This window comes from Mustelus asterias, chromosome 11 (assembly GCF_964213995.1).
Source record: "Mustelus asterias chromosome 11, sMusAst1.hap1.1, whole genome shotgun sequence".
Taxonomy (NCBI): domain Eukaryota; kingdom Metazoa; phylum Chordata; class Chondrichthyes; order Carcharhiniformes; family Triakidae; genus Mustelus; species Mustelus asterias.
The window spans coordinates 49,108,210-49,133,386 of NC_135811.1; the positions used below are offsets into that span (position 1 = coordinate 49,108,210).

A 25,177-nucleotide genomic window follows, 5' to 3' on the forward strand; every position below is an offset into this window, starting at 1 on the left:
CCGTTAAGGCATAAGACTTTATTGTGTGTAATGACTTCAATCAGGCCATTGAGGTTGGCCTATTGGAATATGAACTCCCTGATTAAGAAGTCAATTGATGGGCCAATCAAGGGGTCTTTTCCTTGTATTTAACCGAGAGTGTCAGTTCCTCTGGCACTCCCGAAGGTAGTCTGCTGACTGATAGCACTCTGTGTACCGCTGTTAGAATTGTAAATAAAGGGAATTTGGTGAAGGGACTTCAGCCTCTGAAGACTTACCACGTTGTGTTATGATGATATTTGCCTGCATGCATTATAATATAAGGTGCTTAGCAGAGAAATGGTTAACGTGGGACTGAAGAATGGCACTGCTCACAATGTGATGTATGTTGTCACATGGTCAGAGAACATTCTAGAACAGAACTCATAAAGCAGCATGGCTACATGGAACACATCCATGTAAGTCTATATTTGGAACTGTGCATAGTTAAGTCTTCCAACAAATGTGTTCATGTTTCAAAACAAAGGCTCCAAGATCTAATCAATCAGCCATCACCACTGCAACATAAGAAAAAACATTTAAAGTAAATGATATGAAACTTTGGCAGTGGATCAAATTAGATCCTTGGATTTATCATCTCTCAGACTAGACCCCTGCCATACCAAGTAGACATTGAGGGATAGGTCATTCATAAACATGTGGACCATGTGAGCAGTAGAGAGATGCTCCAGCACTCAATATTGTCATCAAGAGATGTCTCTGAACCTGTAAACATTGAAGTACCTGATCAACTTGTTAAAAACATAACTGATGTCTCTGAGGAATCAAGTGGTAATGAATTGCCTGTGCCAGAAGAGGTAGCCATTATTGCAGTTCCTGTTAATCCTGTGGAAGCATCTCAGAATACAGAATTACACCATTCTACAATAAAGAGAAAAGCCCCTCAAAGACTCAATTTATAATTGTCTAACTCATACACATAATGTTCAGTTAGAATTTAGGACCAAGTAAATTAGTTACTGAAGATTGAAATAAAGGGACTTAAAGGGGGGGGGGGGATGTGGTGATTGTTCTTTTTAAGGGAAACACAGCAGAGTAAGTGTCATATGGCTTGGGAGAACAATTCAGACTCAGAGCAGGTAATTACCCCTGGGGGTGGAATCTTCTTTGGCAAAGAGACATGTAGGGAGCAAGCTGCAGCCATGCGGCTGCTGAACAAATCTTACTAAGGAAACCCATTTAGTGCTCACTGATGGAGTCTCTGAAAGTGCATCATTACACCCATTATATTCTGTACAAACCAAACTGTCAGCATTCACACACATCAATCACACAAATCCAGTCTCAGCCAGCCTTTCATTGTATTGGCTGCTTCAACATTCAAATTCTGATTATAGAATTGAAATCTCTGTTAGAAAATCAGAACCTGCTGCCATTGTGTTTGATTCCTTTTAGCCCATTTTAACCTATTTTCATATCCTTTAGTCTTCCCTCCCTCTACATCTTTCCACACACAGCAACAACTCTTGGGAGACAGAAACAAATCTTATTTGGTGAATTCACCAGCGTGGTCAATGTTCCCGAATGAAGCACAGAGATTTAGAATAATTACAATGAGATGATTTGAAAATTATACAGTTGTGTAACATGCTCCATTCAAAGCAGAATATCAGTGAAGTGGATTCCATTAGCAGCTGTCTATAGATTCGAGAGTGTTCATTCATCTTTCGGTTTAGCTTTTGTTGGGACAGTCATTGTCGGCCTCGATGGAAAGGCGTAATTCACAAAGAGCACTGAGATATTCTTCATTGTCAGGATCCAACTCCGAGGCTTTTGCAAAGTATTCAATAGCCTTGAGCTTCTTCCCATCCAGTTGGTTCATTAAGCCAAGAACACCATGGGCCTTGCTGTCTCTGCCATTCCTGCGAAGGTGTCTTTTAGTTATTATCTTCAAGTTATCACGGCAATTTTTCCTTTCTTTTGAGTTATAATTGACTTTCATTCCTTCTAGAAAATGGGAGATAGCTTTTGATTCTGATTTCTTCTGATTCAGTTCAAATAATCCAACATCTAAACATATTGCCTGCCTATTTCCTGGATATATATTTTCCAATTTCAGTAAATTATTGTACATCTCCTCTGCTTCTGCATATTCTTCATTAATCAAACAGATTCTGGCATAATCCAGCTGTGCTCGAATAAATGTGAATGGGCGAGGCTCAAAGGCCTTTTTAAAATGATCCTTACACAGTTCAATCAGTTCAGCTCTCTGTTCAAAAGCAGGATCACTCGGCCTTTTGCTCTGTGGTTTTCTGTTCAATGACAATAATTTTTTTCTGAAACACACACCTATTTGATGGTGTAAGAAGGTAGAGTTTGGGGTAATTTCTAATCCTTTCTTCAGCAGATCCACAGCTTTTGCCACATTTCCTTTTAATCTATAAAACTTTGCTGCATAGCGAATCACATATGGAAGATCAGGGGATTTCTGCAACGCTCCTTCAACTAATTCAAGCGCTTCCTCAGTTTGATTGCACTCTTGTAGTTTTAGAGCCAGCAGCACCATGGCTTCAGCATGATCCGGATCGAGCTCCAGCACACGTCTGAACTGCTTCATTGATTGAGTGGGTTTACGATATTTTGAGGTTCCAGAAAATGTTTCCAGACGAGACAGAACAGTCGCATACCCAACATTCCATTCAATATTATCCCGATTTTTCTCCACAGCCTTTTTAAAACATTCCTTTGCTTCTTTATAATATCGAGCTGCCGTTCTCAGCAGTGCCCAACCCTTCTCCCCGTACACTTCAGGTATCATTGCTGTATACCGAGAGGCATCAGGAAATTGTTGACAGATCCTCTCCAGTTTGTCGAGGTAGGACTGAGCCTCTGTCAGTTGTCCCATGTGATAATTGACCCAGGCACGGTTTCCATAGGTGACGATGATTCTTTTTTCAAATTCATCTTCATGATTCTCCCTCAGAATCTTTTCAGCTTCCTGTAAGTTTTGAATCGCCTCCTCACAGTTTCCTTGCAGACAGTTTACAAAAGCGAGTTGGTTGTAAGACCTGCCTCGATATTTCACACCAGCCTGAATTAAGTATTCTAATCTTTGCTGCAAATCATCCAAGTCAATGTTTTCTTTCTGTGGCCCCCACGTGAAGTGACATTGAAGCTGATCGAGCTTCACTTTCAACAAATCCTTCTCTTGGTCACTGCAAGAGAAACAAAAATCATCAAAATCCATCTCAGACTGACCCATTTCCCAGCTCCTCCATCCAGTTTTATTATCTAAGAGCTGCTCCTGACTCCGGGACTCAATGTCCCTGAAACCTCTGGTCCCACAATGATTATCTCAGCAAAATCTCCCAGCAAAGTGAAGGGATTTACTTCATAACCTTATCTGTTCTTACACTTGTCTCCTGTCTGCTGGTTGATGTACTACCTGGTGGACATTTAATCTTCTCACTAAGTGAACAGTAAATCTCAATCCCAATGAGATGAAGAGGAGTTCTAGTTGAAGTACTCAATCTGCCTATCGGCTTTGTCCAGTACATCTCCCTCTCATTCTGCTCCACAGTCCCTCTTCACTGAGGCTGCCTGTAGTCCCAGCCGTGGCTGCACACAAACCTGACACTGCTGAGTCTACAGAGCTGCTGGCCTCACAATGGGTGGGCTGCTCTTTAAGGTGGGATGTCCTCCCAAGTTAAGTGAAGTTTCACATTAGGTCTCACCTTAATGCTGCACTCAGTGTTAAATTGATGCAGGGCAGCCAGCAGTATCTGGGGTTGGTTCCCCCTGACCTTTCAGATGGGGTGTGGGGAAGGGTAGGTCTACACCACCTTGTAAAATCCAGCCCCATCTTCAACTCTTATCCTGCTGAAAACTTCCCACATTCCATTGCTCCGGTCTTAATGTGAGGCAAATGGGCCTTTTCCAGTGGTTCCGTTGGAAATTACAGATTCTGTGGCACTATTTAAGACAGAACAGGAAGTTGTGTTTCCAACATTCTTTGCTATATACATCCTGTCCCATCACCCAAATCCCACAACCTCTCAGCTTTGGTCTCATTGACTTACATTGACTCAGGTCCAAGAAGGCCACAGTATAAAAATGTCATCCTGGTTTTCAGGTCCCTTCAGCATCTCACCTCTTTCTATCTCCTTCAGCCCTATAATTCTCTGAGAGCTCTGCATTTATCTGACTCTAACAGGGATCCAGCTTCAATTCCCACCTTGGGCGACTGTCTGTGTGGGTTTCCTCCGGGTGCTCCGGTTTCCTCCCACAGTCCAAAGATGTGTGGGTTAAATTGATTGGCCCTTGCTAAATTGACCCTAAGTGTTAGGGGGACTAGCTAGGGTAAATGCATGGAGTTATGGGGATAGGGCCTGGGTGGGATTGTTGCCGGTGTGGGCTTGATGGGCCGAATGGCCTCCTTCTGCACTGTAGGGATTCCATTCTATGAATCTTATGTTGCTAATTTGAAAATCTTAGTGAGAATGCACATTTGGAAATTTTACAGGTGAGCTTGTTAGGGTTCTGTTTGCTTGTGGAATAAACAGTGATGTGATCTGAACACAATTACTGCGACGGAAAGGTTGAACGTTACAGTCTGCAGTGGAAATGTGTGTGCTCAATGAACAGTCTGAAACATCAAGCAGAGAATTTAGGTGGAAAACGGTGCAGTTTGAGTCGGCCAATGAAGTGTTTGGAGTGCAGGGGGTGCCCTGCAACAACTGCAATGGCCAACAATCCCCAAACAGAGCACCATGTGCTGCATCAGGACAGGCAATGGCCTTGTGGTATTCTCACTCTACTATTAATCCAGAAACTCAGCTATTGTTCTGGGGACCCGGGTTCGAATCCCGCCACGGCAAATGGTGGAATTAACAATCGAATGATGACCATGAAACCATTGTTGATTGTCAGAAAAACCCATCTGGTTCACTAATGTCTTTTAGGGAAGGAAATCTGCCATCCTTTCTTAGCCTGGCCTACATGTGACTCCAGATCCACAGCAATGTGGTTGACTCTCCTCCAAGGGTTACAAGGGGTGGACAATAAATGCTGTCCAGCCAGCGACGGCCATCCCATGAATGAATAAAAAGAAATGTAGCAACTGAACCCACTCTACCAAATGCTGCAGGTCCAAGCAACAACATCCCTTTTCTGTTCAGAGCAGCACAGCTACTAATTGATTTCCAAGGGCTAGGCACATGAAGTTATATTCTAAAACTCTTAAATAAAGTTTGTTTTAATAAAAAAACTACCTAGTGAGTCAGTAGAATCAACCTTGGAATGAAATACCTTATGCTTGCACTTATGCCAAAATCAAATAAAGTTGGGGTCTAGTCTAGCTTCATAATGTATCATAGAGTTTGTGATCTAGTCCCTAACACCAGGTAGATCAGAGATGCATTTAAAAATTGTTCAATGCAGCCTCCTGCAGTTCACGGAGAGCACTTTGAAATTCTTCATTGTGACGATCACACTCCAGGGCTCCCTCATAGAATTCAATGGCTTTTGATTTCCTGCCATCGAGTTGGTGAATTAGTCCCAATATACCAAATGCAATGCTGTCTCTTGAATATTCATCCAGTCGATCTTCAGCAATTTGTTCCAATTTGGCACGGCATTCTTCATTCCTCTTACTCGGAACTTTGAGTTTTAAGCATTCCTTGAAATGGTGAATGGCATTAAGCTGGCAATTCATATTTTGCAGTTGGTACTTTCCGTCGTTCCAAAGTATTAATTGTCCACTCAAACGGTTGCAATGTTCATTTCTAATCAGGTTTTCAGAGATCTCGTCGACTTTGGAATATTCTTCAGATTCTTCATAGATATCTGCCAAATCGAGCATTGCAAAATATAGTGAGTGTTTCTGATCAAACGTTGTTTGAAAATGGTACTTGCACAATTCAATCAATTGTTTTCTTTCTTCACGAGTGTAATATGAGTGGGGTTTTCTCTTCAGTGCAAGCAGCCTATTATTGTAACATAAACCTATCTGTTGGTGAAGGAGTGCAGAATTTGGTTTTAAATTCAGAGCCTTTTTCAATATCTGCAAGGCATAACCAACAGATTAGTTGGAGAGCAGATTACAGCGGTGCAGAGGGAGGACAATTCAGAGGGGTCGTGTAACGAGTCACTCTGGGTGGAGCTTAGAAACAGGAAGGGCGCAGTCACTATGTTGGGGGTATACTAGAGGCCCCCCAACAGCCCAAGGGAAGTGGAAGAACGGATATGTCAGGAGATACTGGATAGGCGCAGGAAAAATAGGGTTGTTGTAGTGGGAGACTTCAATTTTCCTGGTATAGACTGGAAATCGCTGAGAGCTGGGACTCTGAATGGGGAGGAATTTGTAAAATGCATACAGGAGGGTTCTTTGGAACAATATGTAGATAGCCCGACTAGAGAGGGGGCTATACTGGACCTAGTGACAAAAACGGTTGATGAAGGAAGGGCCGTGGATGTCGTCTATATGGATTTCAGTAAGGCATTTGACAAAGTCCCACATGGCAGGTTGGTTAAGAAGGTTAAGGCTCATGGGATACAAGGAGAAGTGGCTAGATGGGTGGAGAACTGGCTTGGCCATAGGAGACAGAGGGTAGTGGTTGAAGGGTCTTTTTCCGGCTGGAGGTCTATGACCAGTGGTGTTCCGCAGGGCTCTGTACTGGGACCTCTGCTATTTGTGATATATATAAATGATTTGGAAGAAGGTGTAACTGGTGTAATCAGCAAGTTTGCGGATGACACAAAGATGGCTGGACTTGCGGATAGCGAAGAGCATTGTTGGGCAATACAGCAGGATATAGATAGGCTGGAAAATTGGGCGGAGAGGTGGCAGATGGAGTTTAATCCGGATAAATGCGAAGTGATGCATTTTGGAAGAAATAATGTAGGGCGGAGTTATACAATAAATGGTAGAGTCATCAGGAGTATAGAAACACAGAGGGACCGAGGTGTGCAAGTCCACAAATCCTTGAAGGTGGCAACACAGGTGGAGAAGGTGGTGAAGAAGGCATATGGTATGCTTGCCTTTATAGGACGGGGTATAGAGTATAAAAGCTGGAGTCTGATGATGCAGCTGTATAGAATGCTGGTTAGGCCACATTTGGAGTACTGCGTCCAGTTCTGTTCGCCGCACTACCAGAAGGACGTGGAGGCGTTAGAGAGAGTGCAGAGAAGGTTTACCAGGATGTTGCCTGGTATGGAGGGTCTTAGCTATGAGGAGAGATTGGGTAAACTGGGGTTGTTCTCCCTGGAAAGAGGGAGAATGAGGAGAGATCTAGTAGAGGTGTACAAGATTATGAAGGGGATAGATAGGGTGAACGGTGGGAAGCTTTTTCCCAGATCAGAAGTGACGTTCACGAGGGGTCACAGGCTCAAGGTGAGAGGGGCGAAGTATAACTCAGATATTAGAGGGATGTTTTTTACACAGAGGGTGGTGGGGGCCTGGAATGCGCTGCCAAATAGGGTGGTGGAGGCAGGCACGCTGACATCGTTTAAGACTTACCTGGATAGTCACATGAGCAGCCTGGGAATGGAGGGATACAAACGATTGGTCTCGTTGGACCAAGGAGCGGCACAGGCTTGGAGGGCCGAAGGGCCTGTTTCCTGTGCTGTACTGTTCTTTGTTCTTTGTACTACTGGGGAATGAGCCCGGTCAGGTCTTCAAAGTTTCGGTAGGGGAACATGTGGCAAATAGTGACCACAATTCTGTTAGCTTTAAGATAATGATGGAAAAGGATGAGTGGTGTCCCAAGGGTAAGGTGTTGGATTGGGGGAAGGCTAACGTTAGTGGGATTAGGCAGAAATTGGCAGCTCTTGACTGGGAGAGGCTGTTTGAGGGTAAATCCACATCTGGCATGTGGGAGTCTTTTAAGGAACAGTTGTTAGGGCTACAGGACAGGCATGTGCCTGTAAAAAAGAAGGATAGGAAGGGTAGGATTCGAGAACCGTGGATAACCAGGGAAATTGAGGGACTGGTCAAAAAGAAAAGAGAGGCGTATGTTAGGTCCAGGCAGCTAAAAACGGAGGGAGCTCTGGAGGAGTACAAAGAAAGTAGGAAAGAACTCAAACGGGGAATTAGAAGGACAAAAAGGGGTCACGAAATGTCCTTGGCAGACAGGATGAAGGAGAATCCCAAGGCATTTTATTCATACGTTAGGAACAAAAGGGTTGTCAGGGAAAAAATTGGACCTCTCAGGGACAAAAGTGGGGAATTATGCTTGGAGCCCAACGAAGTAGGGGAGATCCTAAATGAATACTTTGCGTCGGTATTCACAAAGGAGAGGGATGTGTTGACTGGGAGTGTCTCGGAGGGGAGTGTTGAACCGTTGGAGAAAATCTCCATTACAAGGGAGGAAGTGTTAGGTTTGTTAGAGAATATAAAGACTGACAAATCCCCAGGACCTGATGGAATCTATCCTGCTCAGGGAGAAGAGAGATGAAATCGCTGGGCCTCTGACGCAAATCTTTGTCTCGTCACTGGACGCAGGTGAGGTCCCAGAGGATTGGAGGATAGCTAATGTGGTCCCGTTATTTAAGAAGGGTAGGAAGGATAACCCGGGTAATTATAGGCCAGTGAGCTTGACGTCCGTGGTGGAGAAGTTGTTGGAGAAGATTCTTAGAGATAGGATGTATGCGCATTTAGAAAGGAATAAACTCATTAACGATAGTCAGCATGGTTTTGTGAGAGGGAGGTCATGCCTCACTAACCTGGTGGAGTTTTTTGAAGAAGTGATCAAAATGGTTGACGATGGAAGGGCCGTGGATGTTGTCTATATGGACTTCAGTAAAGCGTCTGACAAAGTCCCTCATTGTAGGCTGGTGCAAAAGGTTGGATTTCATGGGATAAAGGGGGAGGTGGCTAGATGGGTGAGGAACTGGCTTGGTCACAGAAGACAGAGGGTGGTAGTGGAAGGGTCTTTTTCCGGCTGGAGACCTGTGACCAGTGGTGTTCTGCAGGGCTCTGTATTGGGACCTCTGCTGTTTGTGATTTATATAAACGATCTGGAAGAAGGTGTAACTGGGGTGATCAGTAAGTTTGCGGATGACACAAAATTGGCAGGACTTGCAGATAGTGAGGAGCATTGTCAGAGGCTACAGAAGGATATAGATAGGCTGGAAATTTGGGCAAAGAAATGGCAGATGGAGTTCAATCCTGACAAATGCGAAGTGATGCATTTTGGTAGAAATAATGTAGGGAGGAGCTGGACGATAAATGGCAGAACCATAAAGGGTGTAGATACGCAGAGGGACCTGGGTGTGCAAGTCCACAGATCCTTGAAGGTGACGTCACAGGTGGAGAAGGTGGTGAAGAAGGCATATGGCATGCTTGCCTTCATAGGACGGGGCATAGAGTATAAAAGTTGGGGTCTGATGTTGCAGATGTATAGAACGTTGGTTCGGCCGCATTTGGAATACTGCGTCCAGTTCTGGTCACCACACTACCAGAAGGATGTGGAGGCTTTGGAGAGAGTACAGAGGAGGTTTACCAGGATGTTGCCTGGTATGGAGGGTCTTAGTTATGAGGAGAGATTGGGTAAACTGGGGTTGTTCTCCCTGGAAAGATGGAGGATGAGGGGAGACTTAATAGAGGTGTATAAAATTATGAAAGGCATAGATAGGGTGAACGGTGGGAAGCTTTTCCCCAGGTCGGTGGTGACGTTCACGAGGGGTCATAGGTTCAAGGTGAGGGGGGGGGGAGGTTTAACACAGATATCAGAAGGACATATTTTACACAGAGGGTTGTGGGGGCCTGGAATGTGCTGCCAGGCAAGGTGGTGGAGGCGGACACACTGGGAACGTTTAAGACTTATCTAGATAGCCATATGAACGGAGTGGGAATGGAGGGATACAAAAAAATGGTCTAGTTTGGACCAGGGAGCGGCACGGGCTTGGAGGGCCAAAGGGCCTGTTCCTGTGCTGTATTGTTCTTTGTTCTTTGTTCTTAGATCCAACTTTTCTTAAAACTTTGGCTGCGTACTGAATTATATATGGATCATCAGGTGAATTCTGTAGCACTTCTTCCACTAATCTGTAAAATTCCTCCTTTCGATCAAATTCTTGCTACCTAAGAGCCAACATGATCTTGAGAAGAGAATCATTTGGGCTCAGTGCTAACGCACGGTGGAATTGTTTCACTACTTTGCAGTCTCCAGGAAGAGGTGGATCACCTGAGGTTTCTTTAATTCGAAACATAGCAGTTGCGTGAGCTGTATTCCATTCAATGTTCTCAGCATCTGCGGCCAGTGCCTTCTCAGTACATTTACTTGCCTCTTTGTAATACTTCCAGCCAAATTTCAACAGTGACCAGCCCTTCTCCCCGTACACTTCAGGTATCATTGCTGTATACCGAGAGGCATCAGGGAATTGTTGACAGTTCCTCTCCACTTTGTCGAGGTAGGACTGAGCCTCTTCCAGTTCTCCGACATGATAATAAACCCAGGCTGCGTTTCCATAGGTGACAATGCTCCACTTTTCAATTTCAGATTCATGATTCTTCCTCAGAATCTCTTCCGCTTCCCATAAATTATTGAAAGCTTCCTCATGGTTTCCTCTCACACAGTTCACAAAAGCAAGTGCATTGTAAGGCATGGTTTTGTATTTCACACGATCAGACTCGATTGTATAATTTAATCGTTCCTGCAAATCATCCCAATTAAAATTTTCTATGTGCAGATCCCATGTGAAGTGACATTGTAGCTGAAATAATTTCCCTTTCAGGGAGTCCCTTTCAGTGTCACTGTAAGAAATATGTTTAAATATTTATTCGCTTTATTCGGGTCTCAAGTTACTGCAGTTTCATTGAATATTCGGCAGGAAATAGCACTGGAAAAATTATTACGCACTGGTAAATCTGGAAACTCAGAGAAGCTGATGAGCAGTTCCATAAAAACTGACAACTCAAATGGCAACCAGAAGCTGAAACTCACAAACAACCAAAAACAACAGATATATAAAAGCAAATCACTGCAGGTGTTGGAATCTGAAACAATCAAAAATGCTGGAAAATCTCAACAGGTCTGACAGCATCTGTGGAAAGAGAATTAGAGCCAACCTTTCAAGTCTGGATGACCCTTCATCAGAGCTGACAAAACAACAGACAGGAAATGGCTAATAGAACCTGGGTCAAACCATTATGATGGACTTTAACCTCACCACCCCATTACCCTCTACTCGCCTGAACTGCAGCCTCACTGACTATAGGTACAAGCGCACCGCGACCAAGATCCTGGAGTTTCACCTTGCAGTTATCCTGAGATTTGTCACTCCTTTTAGGATCTTTGCTGAAAATTGGCACCTCTATGGTGGCATAGTGGCACAGTGATTAGCACTGCTGCCTCACAGCACCAGGGAGCCAGGTTCAATTCCCGGCTTGGTTCACTGTCTGTGCGGAGTTTGCCCGTTCTCCTCGTGCCTGTGTGGGTTTCCTCCGGGTGCTCCGATTTCCTCCCACAGTCTGAAAGATGTGTTGGTTAGGTGCATTGGCCATGCTAAATCCCCCCTCAGTGTACCCGAACAGGCGCCGGAGTGTGGCAACTACGGGTTTTTCACAGTAACTTCATTTCGTGTTAATGTAAGCCAACTTGTGACACTAATAAATAAACTTAAATTTAATTGTGCAGCCCTGCAACACTGGCCACCACCCATTGAGTCTGAGAAAGGAATATTATAGCTGAGTGACGACTGACACTGTGACTACACCTGAAATAAAAACAGAAAGTGCTGGAAAAGCTCAGCAGGTCTGAAGGCAGCTGTGGAGACACCAACAGAGTTAACATGACGAGTCCCTATGACTTTTCCACACTATACTGTTCCAATCCTTTACAGCATCTGCTATTTCCATATGAAAATCTCTCTTACCTCATGATGGTGAGTATAAAGAGGCTTCTTCACTTCCACAGACCAGTTGCAGGAACAGCAACTGTATTTTTATCTTTTACATGGAATCAGGTGATTTTGCAGAATTCTACTTGTGCCTGTAAACTGAAAGTCACAGATCACTCATCCACAGAGAATGTGTTAAACCTCATCAACAATACAAAATAACACCCCCCACTGGGATTATTTTCTATTTACGTTGGAACTTGCCCTGTGCTCTCTGTTGATATTCTCTTTTGTTGCAATAACAATTGCAGCTCAAGAACAGCTTCTACCCTGCTGCCATCGGACTTTTTTTTTTATTCATTCGTGGGACATGGGCGTCGCTGGCTGGGCCAACATTTATTGCCCATCCCTAGCTGCCTTTGAACTGAGTGGTTTGCTCGGCCATTTCAGAGGGCAGTTAAGAGTCAACCACATTGCTGTGGCTCTGGACTCACATGTAGGCCAGATTGGGTAAGGATGGCAGATTTCCTTCCCTAAAGGACATTAGCGAACTAGATGAGTTTTTCCGACGTTCGACAATGGTTTCATGGTCATCAGTAGATTCTTGATTACGGATATTTTTTATCGAATTCAAATTCCACCATCTGCCGTGGTGGAATTCAAACACAAGTCCCCATTAGTTGAGTTTCTGAATTAATAGTCCAGTGATAATACCACTAGGCCACCGCCTCCCTGGATTTTGAATGGACCTACCTTATATTAAATTAATCTTTCTTCCCACCCCAGCTGTGACTGCAACACTATATTCTGCACCTTCTCCTTCCCTTCTCCCCGATGTACTCCAAGAATGGTATGCTTTGTCTATATAACACAAGGAACAATACTTTCCACTGTAAACCAATACATGTGACAATAATAAATCAAATCAAATTGTTAAAAGTCATGAAATAACCCATTTTAGGTCAACTGATTTAGGATTACAATGACAGTGAGATATATGAGAGGGCAGCATGGTGGCACAGTGGTTAGCACTGCTGCTTCACAGCTCCAGGGACCTGGGTTCGATTCCCGGCTTGGGTCACTGTCTGTGTGGAGTTTGCACATTCTCCTCATGTCTGCGTGGGTTTCCTCCGGGTGCTCCGGTTTCCTCCCACAGTCCAAAGATGTGCGGGTTAGGTTGATTGGCCATGCTAAAATTGCCCCTTAGTGTCCTGAGATGCGTAGATTAGAGGGATTGGTGGGTAAAATATGTAGGGATATGGGGGTAGGATCTGGGTGGGATTGTGGTCGGTGCAGACTCGATGGGCCGAATGGCCTCTTTCTGTACTGTAGGGTTTCTATGATTTCTATGATTTTCAATGAACTGTGCCCCAGATGTACTGACATCAACATTCAGAGTGACTAAGTAGAAATAAAGACTTTTAATCACATACACAGAAAGTATCAAGTTCACATTACTCCCAAGGATCCTTTGTGGATTATGAATTTTAAGAATCTTCGACAACCATTGGGGGGCGGGACAATGGTTAGCACTGCTGCATCACAGCGCCAGGTTCAATTCCGGCCTCGGATCACTGTCTGTGTGAAGTTTACACATTCTCCCCATGTCTGCGTTGGTTTCCTCCGGGTGCTCCAAGTTCCTTCCACACACCAAAGATGTGTGGGTTAGGTTGATTAGCCATGCTAAATTGACCCTCGTGTTAGGGGGATTGGAAGGGTAAATATGTGGGGTGACAGGAATAGGGCCTGGGTGGGATTGTGGTCGATGCAAACTCGATGGGCCGAATGGCCTCCTACTGCACTCTAGGGATTCGATGATTCCATGCATGAAGTTGCTCCAAAAGATTTTTTGTTGGGGCGGTGGCTGGGTTTGGGAGGTGGGTGGGGCGGGGGGCTGGGGTGAGGATGCTCGCATCTGTTTCGGGATTTCTCCTGGAAATTCATCAATATTGAAATGGATTAGGTATTGGGACATTGAAAATCAGTTCAGTAAAACCCACCTCTCACCATGTTATAGAAAAACGACACAACACCCCCAATGTCTGAGAGGTTGAGACTGCAGGGAGAACAACATTTCCAATTTACCAGGACTTAAAAGGTTAAATTATCAATTAGATTTAATCTAATTATTTGACACATGCCTGAGTGTCGAATGTTAAGTGAAGGCCAAATTGAAATTTCTAAATGACAATGGGCTTTGATAGGGTCCCGAGAGAGAAACTATTCCATTGATGGGGGCGTCTTCACTTGAACAGAACTGGGATCAATGTCCAAGTGGGGAGGCTAACGTGTGCTGAAGGGGAGGGTCTAAACTAACTTGGCAGTGGGAGGGGTCGAGGGGATAGTTACAGAGAGGAGGAAAAAGGTGTGTAGAAAATAGGAGGGACAAACAATAACAGAGCAAAGAATAGTGGGAGCCGGAGTTAGATGGAGATTAAAAGCAAAGTTGATTGGTATGGTGTTAGACTACATGTGTGTGAAGGGGAGGAACAAAGAACAAAGAACAAAGAAAATTACAGCACAGGAACAGGCCCTTCGGCCCTCTAAACCTGCACCGACCATGCTGCCCGACTGAACTAAAACTCCCGACCCTTCCAGGGACCATATCCCTCTACTCCCATCCTATTCATGTATTTGTCCAGAAGCCCCTTAAAAGTCACTATCGTATCTGCTTCCACTACCTCCCCCAGCAGCGAGTTCCAGGCACCCACCACCCTCTGTGTAAAACACTTGCCTCGTACATTTCCTTTAAACTTTGCCCCTAGTAATTGACTCTTCCACCCTGGGAAAAAGCTTCTGACTATCCACTCTGACCATGCCCCTCATAATCTTGTAGACTTCTATCAGGTCTCCCCTCAACCTCCATCATTCCAGTGAGAACAAATCAAGTTTCTCCAACCTTTCCTCATAGTTAATGCCCTCCATACCAGGCAACATCCTGATAAATCTTTTCTGTACCCTGTCCAAAGCCTCCACATCGGACCATAAGGCATAGGAAGGCATAAGGCAGAAGGCACAGGACATTGGTGAGGCCCAGCTGGAATACTGTGTGCAGTATTGGTCCCCTTATTTGCGGAAGGATATATTGGCCTTGGAGGGAATGCAGAGAAGGTTCACCAGGTTGATACCAGAGATGAGGGGTGTTGATTATGAGGAGAGACTGAGCAGATTGGGTTTGTACTCGTTGGAATTTAGAAGGCTGAGGGGGGATCTTATAGAGACCTATAAGATAATGAAGGGGCTGGATAGGGTAGAGGTGGAGAGATTCTTTCCACTTAGAAAGGAAACTAGAACTAAAGGGCACAGCCTCAAAATAAAGGGGGGTCAGTTTAGGACAGAGTTGAGGAAGAACTTCTTCTCTCAGAGGGTGGTGAATCTCTGGAATTCTCTGCCCACTGAAGTGGTGGAGGCTACCTCGTTGAATATGTTTAAATCACGGATAGATGGATTCCTGATCGGTAAGGGAATTAGGGGTTATAGGGATCAGGCGGGTAAGTGGAACTGATCCACTTCAGATCAGCCATGATCTTATTGAATGGGGGGCAGACTCAAGGGGCTAGATGGCCTACTCCTGCTCCTATTTCTTATGTTCCTATAGGAGCAGAATTAGGCCACTCAGCCCATCGAGTCTGCTCTGCCATTCAATCATAGAATCCCTACAGTGCAGAAAGAGGCCATTTGGCCCATCGAGTCTGAACCGACCACAATCCCACCCAGGCCCGACCCCCATATCCCTACATATTTACCCACTAATCCCTCTAACCTACGCATCTCAGGACACTAAGGGGCAATTTTAGCATGGCCAATCAACCTAACCCGCACATCTTTGGACTGTGGGAGGAAACCGAAGCACCCGGAGGAAACCCACGCAGACACGGGGAGAATGTGCAAACTCCACACTGACAGTGACCCAAGCCGAGAATCGAACCCAGGTCCCTGGAGCTGTGAAGCAGCAATGCTAACCACTGTGCTACCGTGCCGCCCACATCATGGCTGATATTTTTCTCATCCCCATCCTCCTTTTCCCCATAACCCCTGATCCCTGATTAATAAAGAACTTATCTACCTCTGTCTTAAATGCACTCAATGACCTAACCTCCACAGCCTTCTGCGGCAAAGAGTTCCACAGAATCACCACTCTTTGGCTGAAGAAATTCCTCCTCATCTCTGTTTTAAAGGATTGTCCCTTTTGCCTGAGCTTGTGCCCTCTGGTTCTAGTTTTTCCTACTAGTGGAAACATCCTCTCCATGTCCACTCTATCCAGGCCTCACAGTATCTTGTAAGTTTCAATAAGATCCCTCTTCGTCCTTCTAAACTCCAACGACTACAGACTCAGAGTCCACAGCCGTTCCTCATACGACAAGCTCTTCATTCCAGGGATCATTCTTGTGAACCTACTCTGGACCCTTTCCAAGGCCAGCACATCCTTCCTTAGGTATGGGGCCCAAAACTGTTCACAATACTCCAAATGGGGACTGACCAGAGCCTTATACGGCCTCAGAAGTACATCCCTGATCTTGTATTCTAGCCGTCTTGACATGAATGCTAACATTGCATTTGCCTTCCTAACTGCCGACTGAACCTGCATGTTAACTTTAAGAGAATCTTGAACAATGACTCCCAAGTCCCTTTGTGTTTCTGATTTCCTGAGCATTTCCCCATTTAGAAAATAGTCTATGCTTCCATTCCTCCTTCCAAAGTGCATAACCTCACACTTTTCCACATTGTATTCCATCTGCTACTTGTTTGCTCACTCTCCTAACCTGTCCAGGTCCTTCTGCAGCCCCCCTGCTTCCTCGATACTATCTGTCCCTCTGCATATCTTTGTATCATCTGCAAACTTAGCAATAGTGCCTTCAGTTCCTTCTTCCAAATTGTTAATGTATAGTGTGAAAAATTGTGATCCCAGCACTGACCCCTGAGGCACATCACTCGTCACTGGCTGCCATCCTGAAAGATCTCTTTATCCCCACTTTCTGCCTCTGCCAGTCAACCAATCCTCTATCCATGCCAGGATCTTACCCTTAACACCATGGGCACTTAACTTATTTAACAGTCTCCTATGCGGCACCTTGTCAAAGGCCTTCTGGAAATCTAAATAAATCACATCCACTGGTTCTCCTTTATCTAACTTCCTTGTTACCTCCTCAAAGAACTCTAACAGATTTGTCAAACATAACCTCCCCTTGACGAAGCCGTGTTGACTCAGTCCTACTTTATCATGCACTTCCAAGTTCTCTGCGATCTCATCTTTAATAATGGGCTCTACAATCTTGCCTTGGACTGAAGTCAGGCTAACCGGCCTATAATTTCCCATCTGCTGCCTCCCTCCTTTCTTAAACAGGGGTGTTACGTTAGCTACTTTCCAGTCCTCTGGTACCATCATGACCCTCTCTTCCTCCAGTGATTCCTGAAAGATCACCACCAATGCCTCCACAATTATGGGACTTAATAGGATTGAGGGTTATAGGTTAATAGGATTGAGGGTATAGGGTGAACGGTGGGAAGCTTTTTCCCAGATCGGTGGTGACGTTCACAAGGCGTCATAGGTTCAAGGTGAGGGGGTGGTTTAACACGGATATCAGAAGGATGTATTTTACACAGAGAGTGGTGGGGGCCTGGAATGTGCTGCCGGGCAAGGTGGTGGAGGCGGACACACTGGGAACGTTTAAGACTTATCCAGATAGCCACATGAACGGAGTGGGAATGGAGGGATACAAAAGAATGGTCTAGTTTGGACCAGGGAGCAGCGCAGGCTTGGAGGGCCGAAGGGCCTGTTCCTGTGCTGTATTGTTCTTTGTTCTTTGTAAGCCTAGGTAGGTAGGGACATGACTGGCGCAACTTGTGGGCCGAAGGGCCTGTTTGTGCTGTATTTTTTCTATGTTCTATGGTCTAATTTCCTCAGCTATCTCTTTTAGAACACTGGGGTGCAGTCCATCCAGTCCAGGTGATTTTTCCATCTTCAAACCTTTCAGTTTCCTCAGCACCTTCTCCTTAGTGGTGGCCACTACACTCACCTGTGCCCCCTGACTCTCCTGGAGCTCTGGCATCCCACTGGTGTCTTCCACCATGAAGACTGATGCAAAGTAACTATTCAGTTCCTCTGCCACTGCTTTGTTTCCTATTATTACTTCTCCAGCCTCATTTTCCAGTGGTCCAATGGCTATTTTTGTTTCTCTCTTACCTTTTATATGTTGAAAAAAACTTCCTATTTTCTTTTATATTACTAGCTAGCTTACACTCATATTTCATCTTCTCCCCCCTTATTGCTTTTTTAGTTGCCCTCTGCTCGCTTTTAAAGGTTTCCCAATCCTCTGGCTTCCCATGAATCCTCGCCACTTTGTATGCTTTTTCTTTTGCTTTTATGCTGTCCTTGACTTCCCTCGTCAGCCATGGATGTCTCGTTTTCCCCTTAGCATGTTTCCTCCTCCTTGGGATGAATTTCTGTTGTGCCTCCTGAATAACTCTCAAAAACTCCTGCCATTGCTGTTCCACTGTCTTCTCTGCTAGGCTCCCTTTCCAATCAATTCTGGCCAGCTCCTCCCTCATGTCTTTGTAGTTACCTTTATTTAATTGTAATACCGTTACATCTGATTCCAGCTTCTCCCTCTCAAACTGCAGGGTAAATTCTATCATATTGTGGTCACTGCTCCCTAAGGGTTCTTTCACCTTCAGTTCCCTAATCAAGTCTGCCTCATTACACATCACCAAATTCAGAATTGCCTGTTCCCTAGTCGGCTCTGTCACAAGCTGCTCCAAAAACCACCTCTTAGACATTCCACAAATTCCTTTTCTTGGACCCATTACCTACCTGATTTTCCCAGTCCACCTGCATATTGAAGTCCCCCATGATTATTGTAATATTGCCTTTTTTATATGCCTTTTCTATCTCCTGATTTATTTTCTGTCCCACATCCTGACTACTGCTAGGGGGCCTGTACATAACTCCCATCAGGGTCTTTTTACCTTTACGATTCCTCAACTTTACCCACAGAGATTCTATGTCTTCTGATCCTATATCACTTCTTGCTATTGATTTAACTTCATTCCTTACTAACAATGCAACCCCATCCCCTTTGCCCATCTGCCTGTCCTTTCGATAGGACACATATCCTTGGATATTTAGATCCCAGCCCTGATCCCCTTGCAGCCACGTCTCTGTGACGCCCACAACATCGTACCGGCCAATTTCAATGTGCACAACAAGCTCATTGACCTTATTCGGTAAACAGCACGCATTTAGGTCCAACACCCTCAGTCCCACATTGACCCTTCTCATACTTGTCACCTTTTTTGCTTCCCTTAGCAGAATCTTTGTTCCTGTCCTACCTGTGTCATTGGTACCTACGTGGACCACGGCAACTGGGTCTTTACCCTCCCACTCCAAGGTCCTCTGCAGCCCAGATGAGATATCCTGAACCCGAGCACCAGGCTGGCAGCACAACATCCGGGATTCTCGATCCTGGTCACAGAGAACAGTGTCAATGCCCCTAACTATACTATCCCCAATTACCACTACATTTCTTTTTTTCTCCCCCCACTTGAACGGCTCCCTGTACCACGGTGCTGTGGTCAGTTCGCTCATCCTCCCTGCAGTCCCCATTCCCGTCCACACAGGGAGCAAGATTCTCGAACTTGTTGGACAGGTTCAGGGACTGAGGCTCCTGCAACCTGACCTCCTGAATCCCTCTACCTGCCTCACTCGGAGCCACACTCTCCTGTCCCTGACCACTGGCCGAATTCAAGTTATTTAATCTAAAGGGTGTGACTGCCTCCTGGAATACAGTGTCCAGGTCCAGTGTCCCCCTCCCTGATGTGTCACAGTGTCCGAAGCTCAGAATCCAGTTTATGCACTCTGAGCCAGAGTTCTTCAAGCAGCCAACATTTACTGCAGACATGCTCACTGGGAACCACAACGGGGTCCACCAGCTCCCACATCATGCATGAACAACACATCACCTGACCCTCCATCTCTATTTTATTTAATTAAACTCACCGCACATCCTTCTGATAGTTTGGCGACCTAGAATTGAACATTATATTCCAAGTGCGGCCTAACTAAGGTTCTATAAGGCTGCAACATGACTTGTCAATTTTTAAACTCAATGCCCCGGCCAATGAAGGCAAGCATGCCGTAAGCTTTCTTGACTATCTTCTCCACCTGCGTAGCCACTTTCAGTGATCTGTGTTCTGTACACCCAGATCCCTCTGCCTCTCAATACTTTTAAGGGTTCTGCCATTTACTGTATATTTCCTATCTTTATTAGATTATCCAAAATGCATGACCACAACCCCACCAACCTTCGTGTCGTCGGCAAACTTACCAACCCATCCCTCCACTTCCTCATCCAGGTCATTTATGAACATGACAAACAGCAAGGGTCCCAGAACAGATCCTTGGGGCACACCACTGGTGACCGACCTCCATTTAGAAAAAGACCCATCTATACCCACTCTCTGCCTCCTTTGGGCAAGCCAGTTCTGGATCCACCGGGCAGCAGCCCCTTGGATCCCATGCCCTCTCACTTTTTCTAGAAGCCTTGCATGGGGGACCTTATCGAACGCCTTGCTAAAATCCATATAAACCACATCTACCGCCTTCCCTTCGTCAATATGTTTAGTCACATTTTCGAAGAACTCCACCAGGCTCGTAAGGCACGATCTGCCTTTGACAAAGCCATGCTGAGTATTCTTGAGCATACTAAACCTCTCTAAATGCTCATATATCCTGTCCCTCAGGATCTTCTCCATCAGTTTACCAACCACTGAGGTTAGACTCACCAGTCGGTAATTACCTGGGCTATCCCAGGGTGGTGGTCGATGGAAAATTTTCGGATTGGAGGCAGGTTGCTAGCGGAGTGCCGCAGGGATCAGTGCTTGGTCCTCTGCTCTTTGTGATTTTTATTAATGACTTAGAGGAGGGGGCTGAAGGGTGGATCAGTAAATTTGCTGATGACACCAAGATTGGTGGAGTAGTGGAGGAGGTGGAGGGCTGTTGTAGGCTGCAAAGAGACATAGATAGGATGCAAAGCTGGGCTGAAAAATGGCAAATGGAGTTTAACCCTGATAAATGTGAGGTGATTCATTTTGGTAGGACTAATTTAAATGTGGATTACAGGGTCAAAGGTAGGGTTCTGAAGACTGTGGAGGAACAGAGAGATCTTGGGGTCCATATCCACAGATCTCTAAAGGTTGCCACTCAAGTGGATAGAGCTGTGAAGAAGGCCTATCGTGTGTTAGCTTTTATTAACAGGGGGTTGGAGTTGAAGAGCCGTGGGGTTATGCTGCAACTGTACAGGACCTTGGTGAGACCACATTTGGAGTATTGTGTGCAGTTCTGGTCACCTCACTATAAGAAGGATGTGGAAGCGCTGGCAAGAGTGCAGAGGAGATTTACCAGGATGCTGCCTGGTTTGGAGGGTAGGTCTTATGAGGAAAGGTTGCGGGAGCTAGGGCTGTTCTCTCTGGAGCGGAGGAGGCTGAGGGGAGACTTAATAGAGGTATATAAAGTGATGAAGGGGATAGATAGAGTGAACGTTCAAAGACTATTTCCTCGGGTGGATGGAGCTATTACAAGGGGGCATAACTATAGGGTTCGTGGTGGGAGATACAGGAAGGATATCAGAGGTAGGTTCTTTACGCAGAGAGTGGTTGGGGTGTGGAATGGACGGCCTGCAGTGATAGTGGAGTCAGACACTTTAGGAACATTTAAGCGGTTATTGGATAGGCACATGGAGCACACCAGGATGATAGGGAGTGGGATAGCTTGATCTTGGTTTCAGATAAAGCTCGGCACAACATCGTGGGCCGAAGGGCCTGTTCTGTGCTGTACTGTTCTATGTTCTATGTTCTATCCCTATTCCCCTTCTTGAAAATAGGAACCACATCCGCAATCCTCCAATCCTCCGGCACCTCTCCCGTCTCCATCGACGACGTATCCTTGGATACCAGTCACTGAAAGCAAACATGCAATTGCAGCAAGCAGTTCAGAAGGCGAATAATATGCTGGCCTTCATTGCAAGAGGATTTGAGTACAGGAGCAAGAATGTATTGCTGCAGCTGTACAGGACATTGGTGATACCACACCTGGAGCATTGTGTGCAGTGTTGGTCTCCTTACCTTAGACAGAGTGCAGCAAATGTTCACCAGACTGATCCCTGGGATGGCAGGATTGTCATATGAGGAGTGATTGGGTCGACTACACCTGTATTCACTGGAGTTAAAGAATGCCAGGAGCTCTCGTTGCAACGTATCAAATTCTGACAGGCCTGGGCAGACTGGAAGCAGGGATAATGTTTCCTCTGGCTGGGGTGTTTCTGCAACAAGTGAACACAGCCTCAGGAATGGGGTGGGCCATTTAGGACTGAGAGGAGGAGAAACCTCTTCACTCAGAGTTTGGTGAACCTGTGGAATTCGCTGTCACAGACAGCAGTGGAGGCCAAGTCACTGAATATATTTAAGAACAAAACAGATGGAATTCTAGACCCTAAAGTCGCTAAGGGATATGAGGTGAGTGTATGTGGATGACATTGAGATTTAGAAACGGCTATGATCATATTGAATGGTTGAGCAGTTTGAAGGGCTGAATAACCTACTTTTGCTCCAATTTTCTATGTTTCTATCTGATGGGGTTCCACCTGCACTTGAACAGAACTGGGATCAATGTCCTGGTGGAGAGGCTAACAGGTGCTGTAGGGGAGGGTCTAACTTGGCAGTGGGATGGGTCCTGGGGATAGTTACAGAGAGGAGGACAAAGGTGTGTTGAAAATAGGAGGGACAAACAATGACAGAGCAAAGAATAGTGGGAGCCGGAGTTAGATGGAGGTTAAATGTGAAGCTGATTATCATGGTGTTAAACGTAATGTGTGGGTGTTCCAGCCGCACTCACCCCAAAGCTGGAAAATCCCGCCCGAGGGCAATGGACCTTTGCATGGTCCATGTCCCGCCCACTCTGATTTCCGTGGTGGGCGGGATTGGAAAATTCCACCCCATGTGTGTTCATGTGAGGAGTATTACTGAAAACGATGATGAGTTACAGGCAGAAGTTGTCACAGGGGACTATGATAGAGTGGCTATAATGGAGACCTGGCTTAAACATGCATACTAAACTTTCCTGGGTGCAATTGATTCAGGAGGGATAAAGGAAGGTTAAAAATTGGGATCGGGGTGGGAATGCCAATATTGATCTCGGATTCCATTACAGTTCCAGAGAGTGATGAAAACCTAAAGGATTAAAAATTATTTGGTTGGAAAAAGAGCTGTTACATGGCTTGTGTTTACTCTAAACCCCAAATTGTGGGAGGGAGACAGAGGAGCAAATCTGTAAGAAATATTGAGAAAGGAATTGCCTGAGAAATTGTTACATTCGCTGCAATCATCCTTATTCATGTCTGTATCACACATGCCTCGAGGCACAGTTCATTTATTCCAATGGAGACACAAGAGTTAAGGAGAAAAAAACTAAGGTGCAGCATATTGCAAGCTGGTAAATCGGGAAACTTTCAAACATAAACAAAGGGATACAAAAATAGGGATAAATGTTTTTTTTCTGCATGGCAAGAAGTAAATCATAGGGTGTCACAGAGTTCGATCCTCGGGCCCCAGCTATTTACAAGCTGTATTAATGACTTGGATACAGGGATCGAAGGCTCTATAACCAAATTTGCAGATGACACAAAAATAGGCAGGACAGGAAGTTGCAATGAGGAAATAAGAACCTTACAAATGGATATAGGTAAGTTAGGAGAGTGGGCCAAAATGTGGCAGATGGAGTTTAATGTGGATAAGTATGAGGTCATGCATTTTGGTTCGAAAAATGGGTAGGTAACTTATTGGGCTCTATTTTACCAAAAATCCATGCCCGTTTTAATGTTATGAGTGAGTCCAGGACATAATATTCCTGGCTCACTGAGCTTTCTGACCTCAACAGTGGAGGTACAAGTGTACACAGCATACTGGAGATCAGGGCACATGCGTGTAGCAGGGAATGAATGAACTGAGTCTTCCGAGACCATGTAGAACTTCAACAAAAATGGCTTTATTCAACATGCATGAGGGAGAACAGAACTTGTGGTTGTAACTACAGCTTCTTCCGAGCTACTCGACTGAGCATTGGTTTTTACAGATTCTTACACCCCTATCTTTACAATACAAAGTGTTACATTTAGATCAGGTCATCATATTGTTACTTTGAATTGGTTACAGCTTTGATTACACTATATGGTTCCATTGTCTTGTGTGCTTTAGTTTTTAATCATTTCCTGGACATCTCCTGTTTACCTGTTTATCAAAGCACTGTGTTTGTCAAACTGATTTTGATTCACCCATTGTTGAATCTCTCATTCATGCCATAATCATTACTGGATTTGACGATTCTAACCTACTCCTGGCTGCTCTCCCACAGACGACCCTATAACATGAGGTCACCCAAAACTCTGCTCGCCATGACTTTACTCACACTGAGTCATGTTCCTCCAGCACCCTCTGTGCTCACTGATTTACACTGGCTCCCAGCAAGCATCATCTTGTTTTTAAAATTCCCATTTTGATTTCAAATCTCTCCTTGGCCTCGCCTCTCTCTATCTCAGTAATTTCCCCCATTCCCACAATCCCCCCTGAGCTATCTGCTCTGATTTAATTGTGGCCTCCTGTGGTGAACCATCGTTGGTTCCCACTGGATAGTGCTGAGCCAGGGGCTGGCCAGGACTACAAGGATGTACATATGTTACTGTTCGATTGTGCTATTGTTGCTGTTGGGTTAGGGTGGGGTTGTTACACCTGTGAATGTTACTGTTGTGGCACATCCCAGTCGGGCTCCACCTCCTGGGAGAGGTATAAGAGTCCCTGCTCTGGCCGGGACCCCTTCAGTCTGGGATAGTGTACATAAGTTCTGATAGCTTCATTAATAGTAAATAAAAGCCTTCATTTACTGAGCTTCAAGCCTCGTGTCTAAATTGATGTGCATCACCTCCTAAGCATCTACATTTAACCCTTTCACCATTGGCGTTTGTGTCTTCAGCAGCCTGGGTTGTAAGTTCGGGAATTCCCTCCCTAAACATTTCCACACCTCTCTCTCTCTTTCTTACTTTAAGCTGCTTTTACTAATTGCGACTTTGACCAAGGTCTCAGCTGTGTGTCTTAATAACACATTATATGTTGTGGTGAGTAAGGTGGATTTATAACGCTCCTGCAAAGTGGCTTGGGCACTCTGAATACTCCGTATAAATGCCAGTTGTGTTGTGTTGGTTGGGTTCCAGGAGACAAGTATCATTGACTAAATATCTGTGTCTAAAATGATAGAATGTAATTCATGTTTATCGCATTTTATATCGACTTATTTTTCCTGCCTCTATTGCATCTTCCT

At 45.1% G+C, this 25,177-nt stretch overlaps 2 protein-coding genes and 1 pseudogene across 4 annotated transcripts in view; all 3 read right to left on the reverse strand.

Annotated features, from left to right (window-relative positions):
- lipf (lipase, gastric) overlaps positions 1-25,177 on the reverse strand; it is a 911,257-nt gene that overhangs the window by 164,814 nt on the left and 721,266 nt on the right. The window lies entirely within an intron of this gene.
- LOC144500244 (interferon-induced protein with tetratricopeptide repeats 5 pseudogene) lies at positions 1,636-3,241 on the reverse strand (annotated as a pseudogene). The gene has a single exon (XR_013498959.1). The product of XR_013498959.1 is annotated as an interferon-induced protein with tetratricopeptide repeats 5 pseudogene (transcript).
- LOC144500245 (interferon-induced protein with tetratricopeptide repeats 5-like) lies at positions 5,399-10,581 on the reverse strand. Its single transcript, XM_078222920.1, has 2 exons — positions 10,132-10,581; positions 5,399-6,040 (listed from the first exon to the last, which is right to left on the reverse strand). The coding sequence occupies exons 1-2, from the start codon at positions 10,579-10,581 to the stop codon at positions 5,399-5,401; spliced, it is 1,092 nt and encodes a 363-aa protein (XP_078079046.1).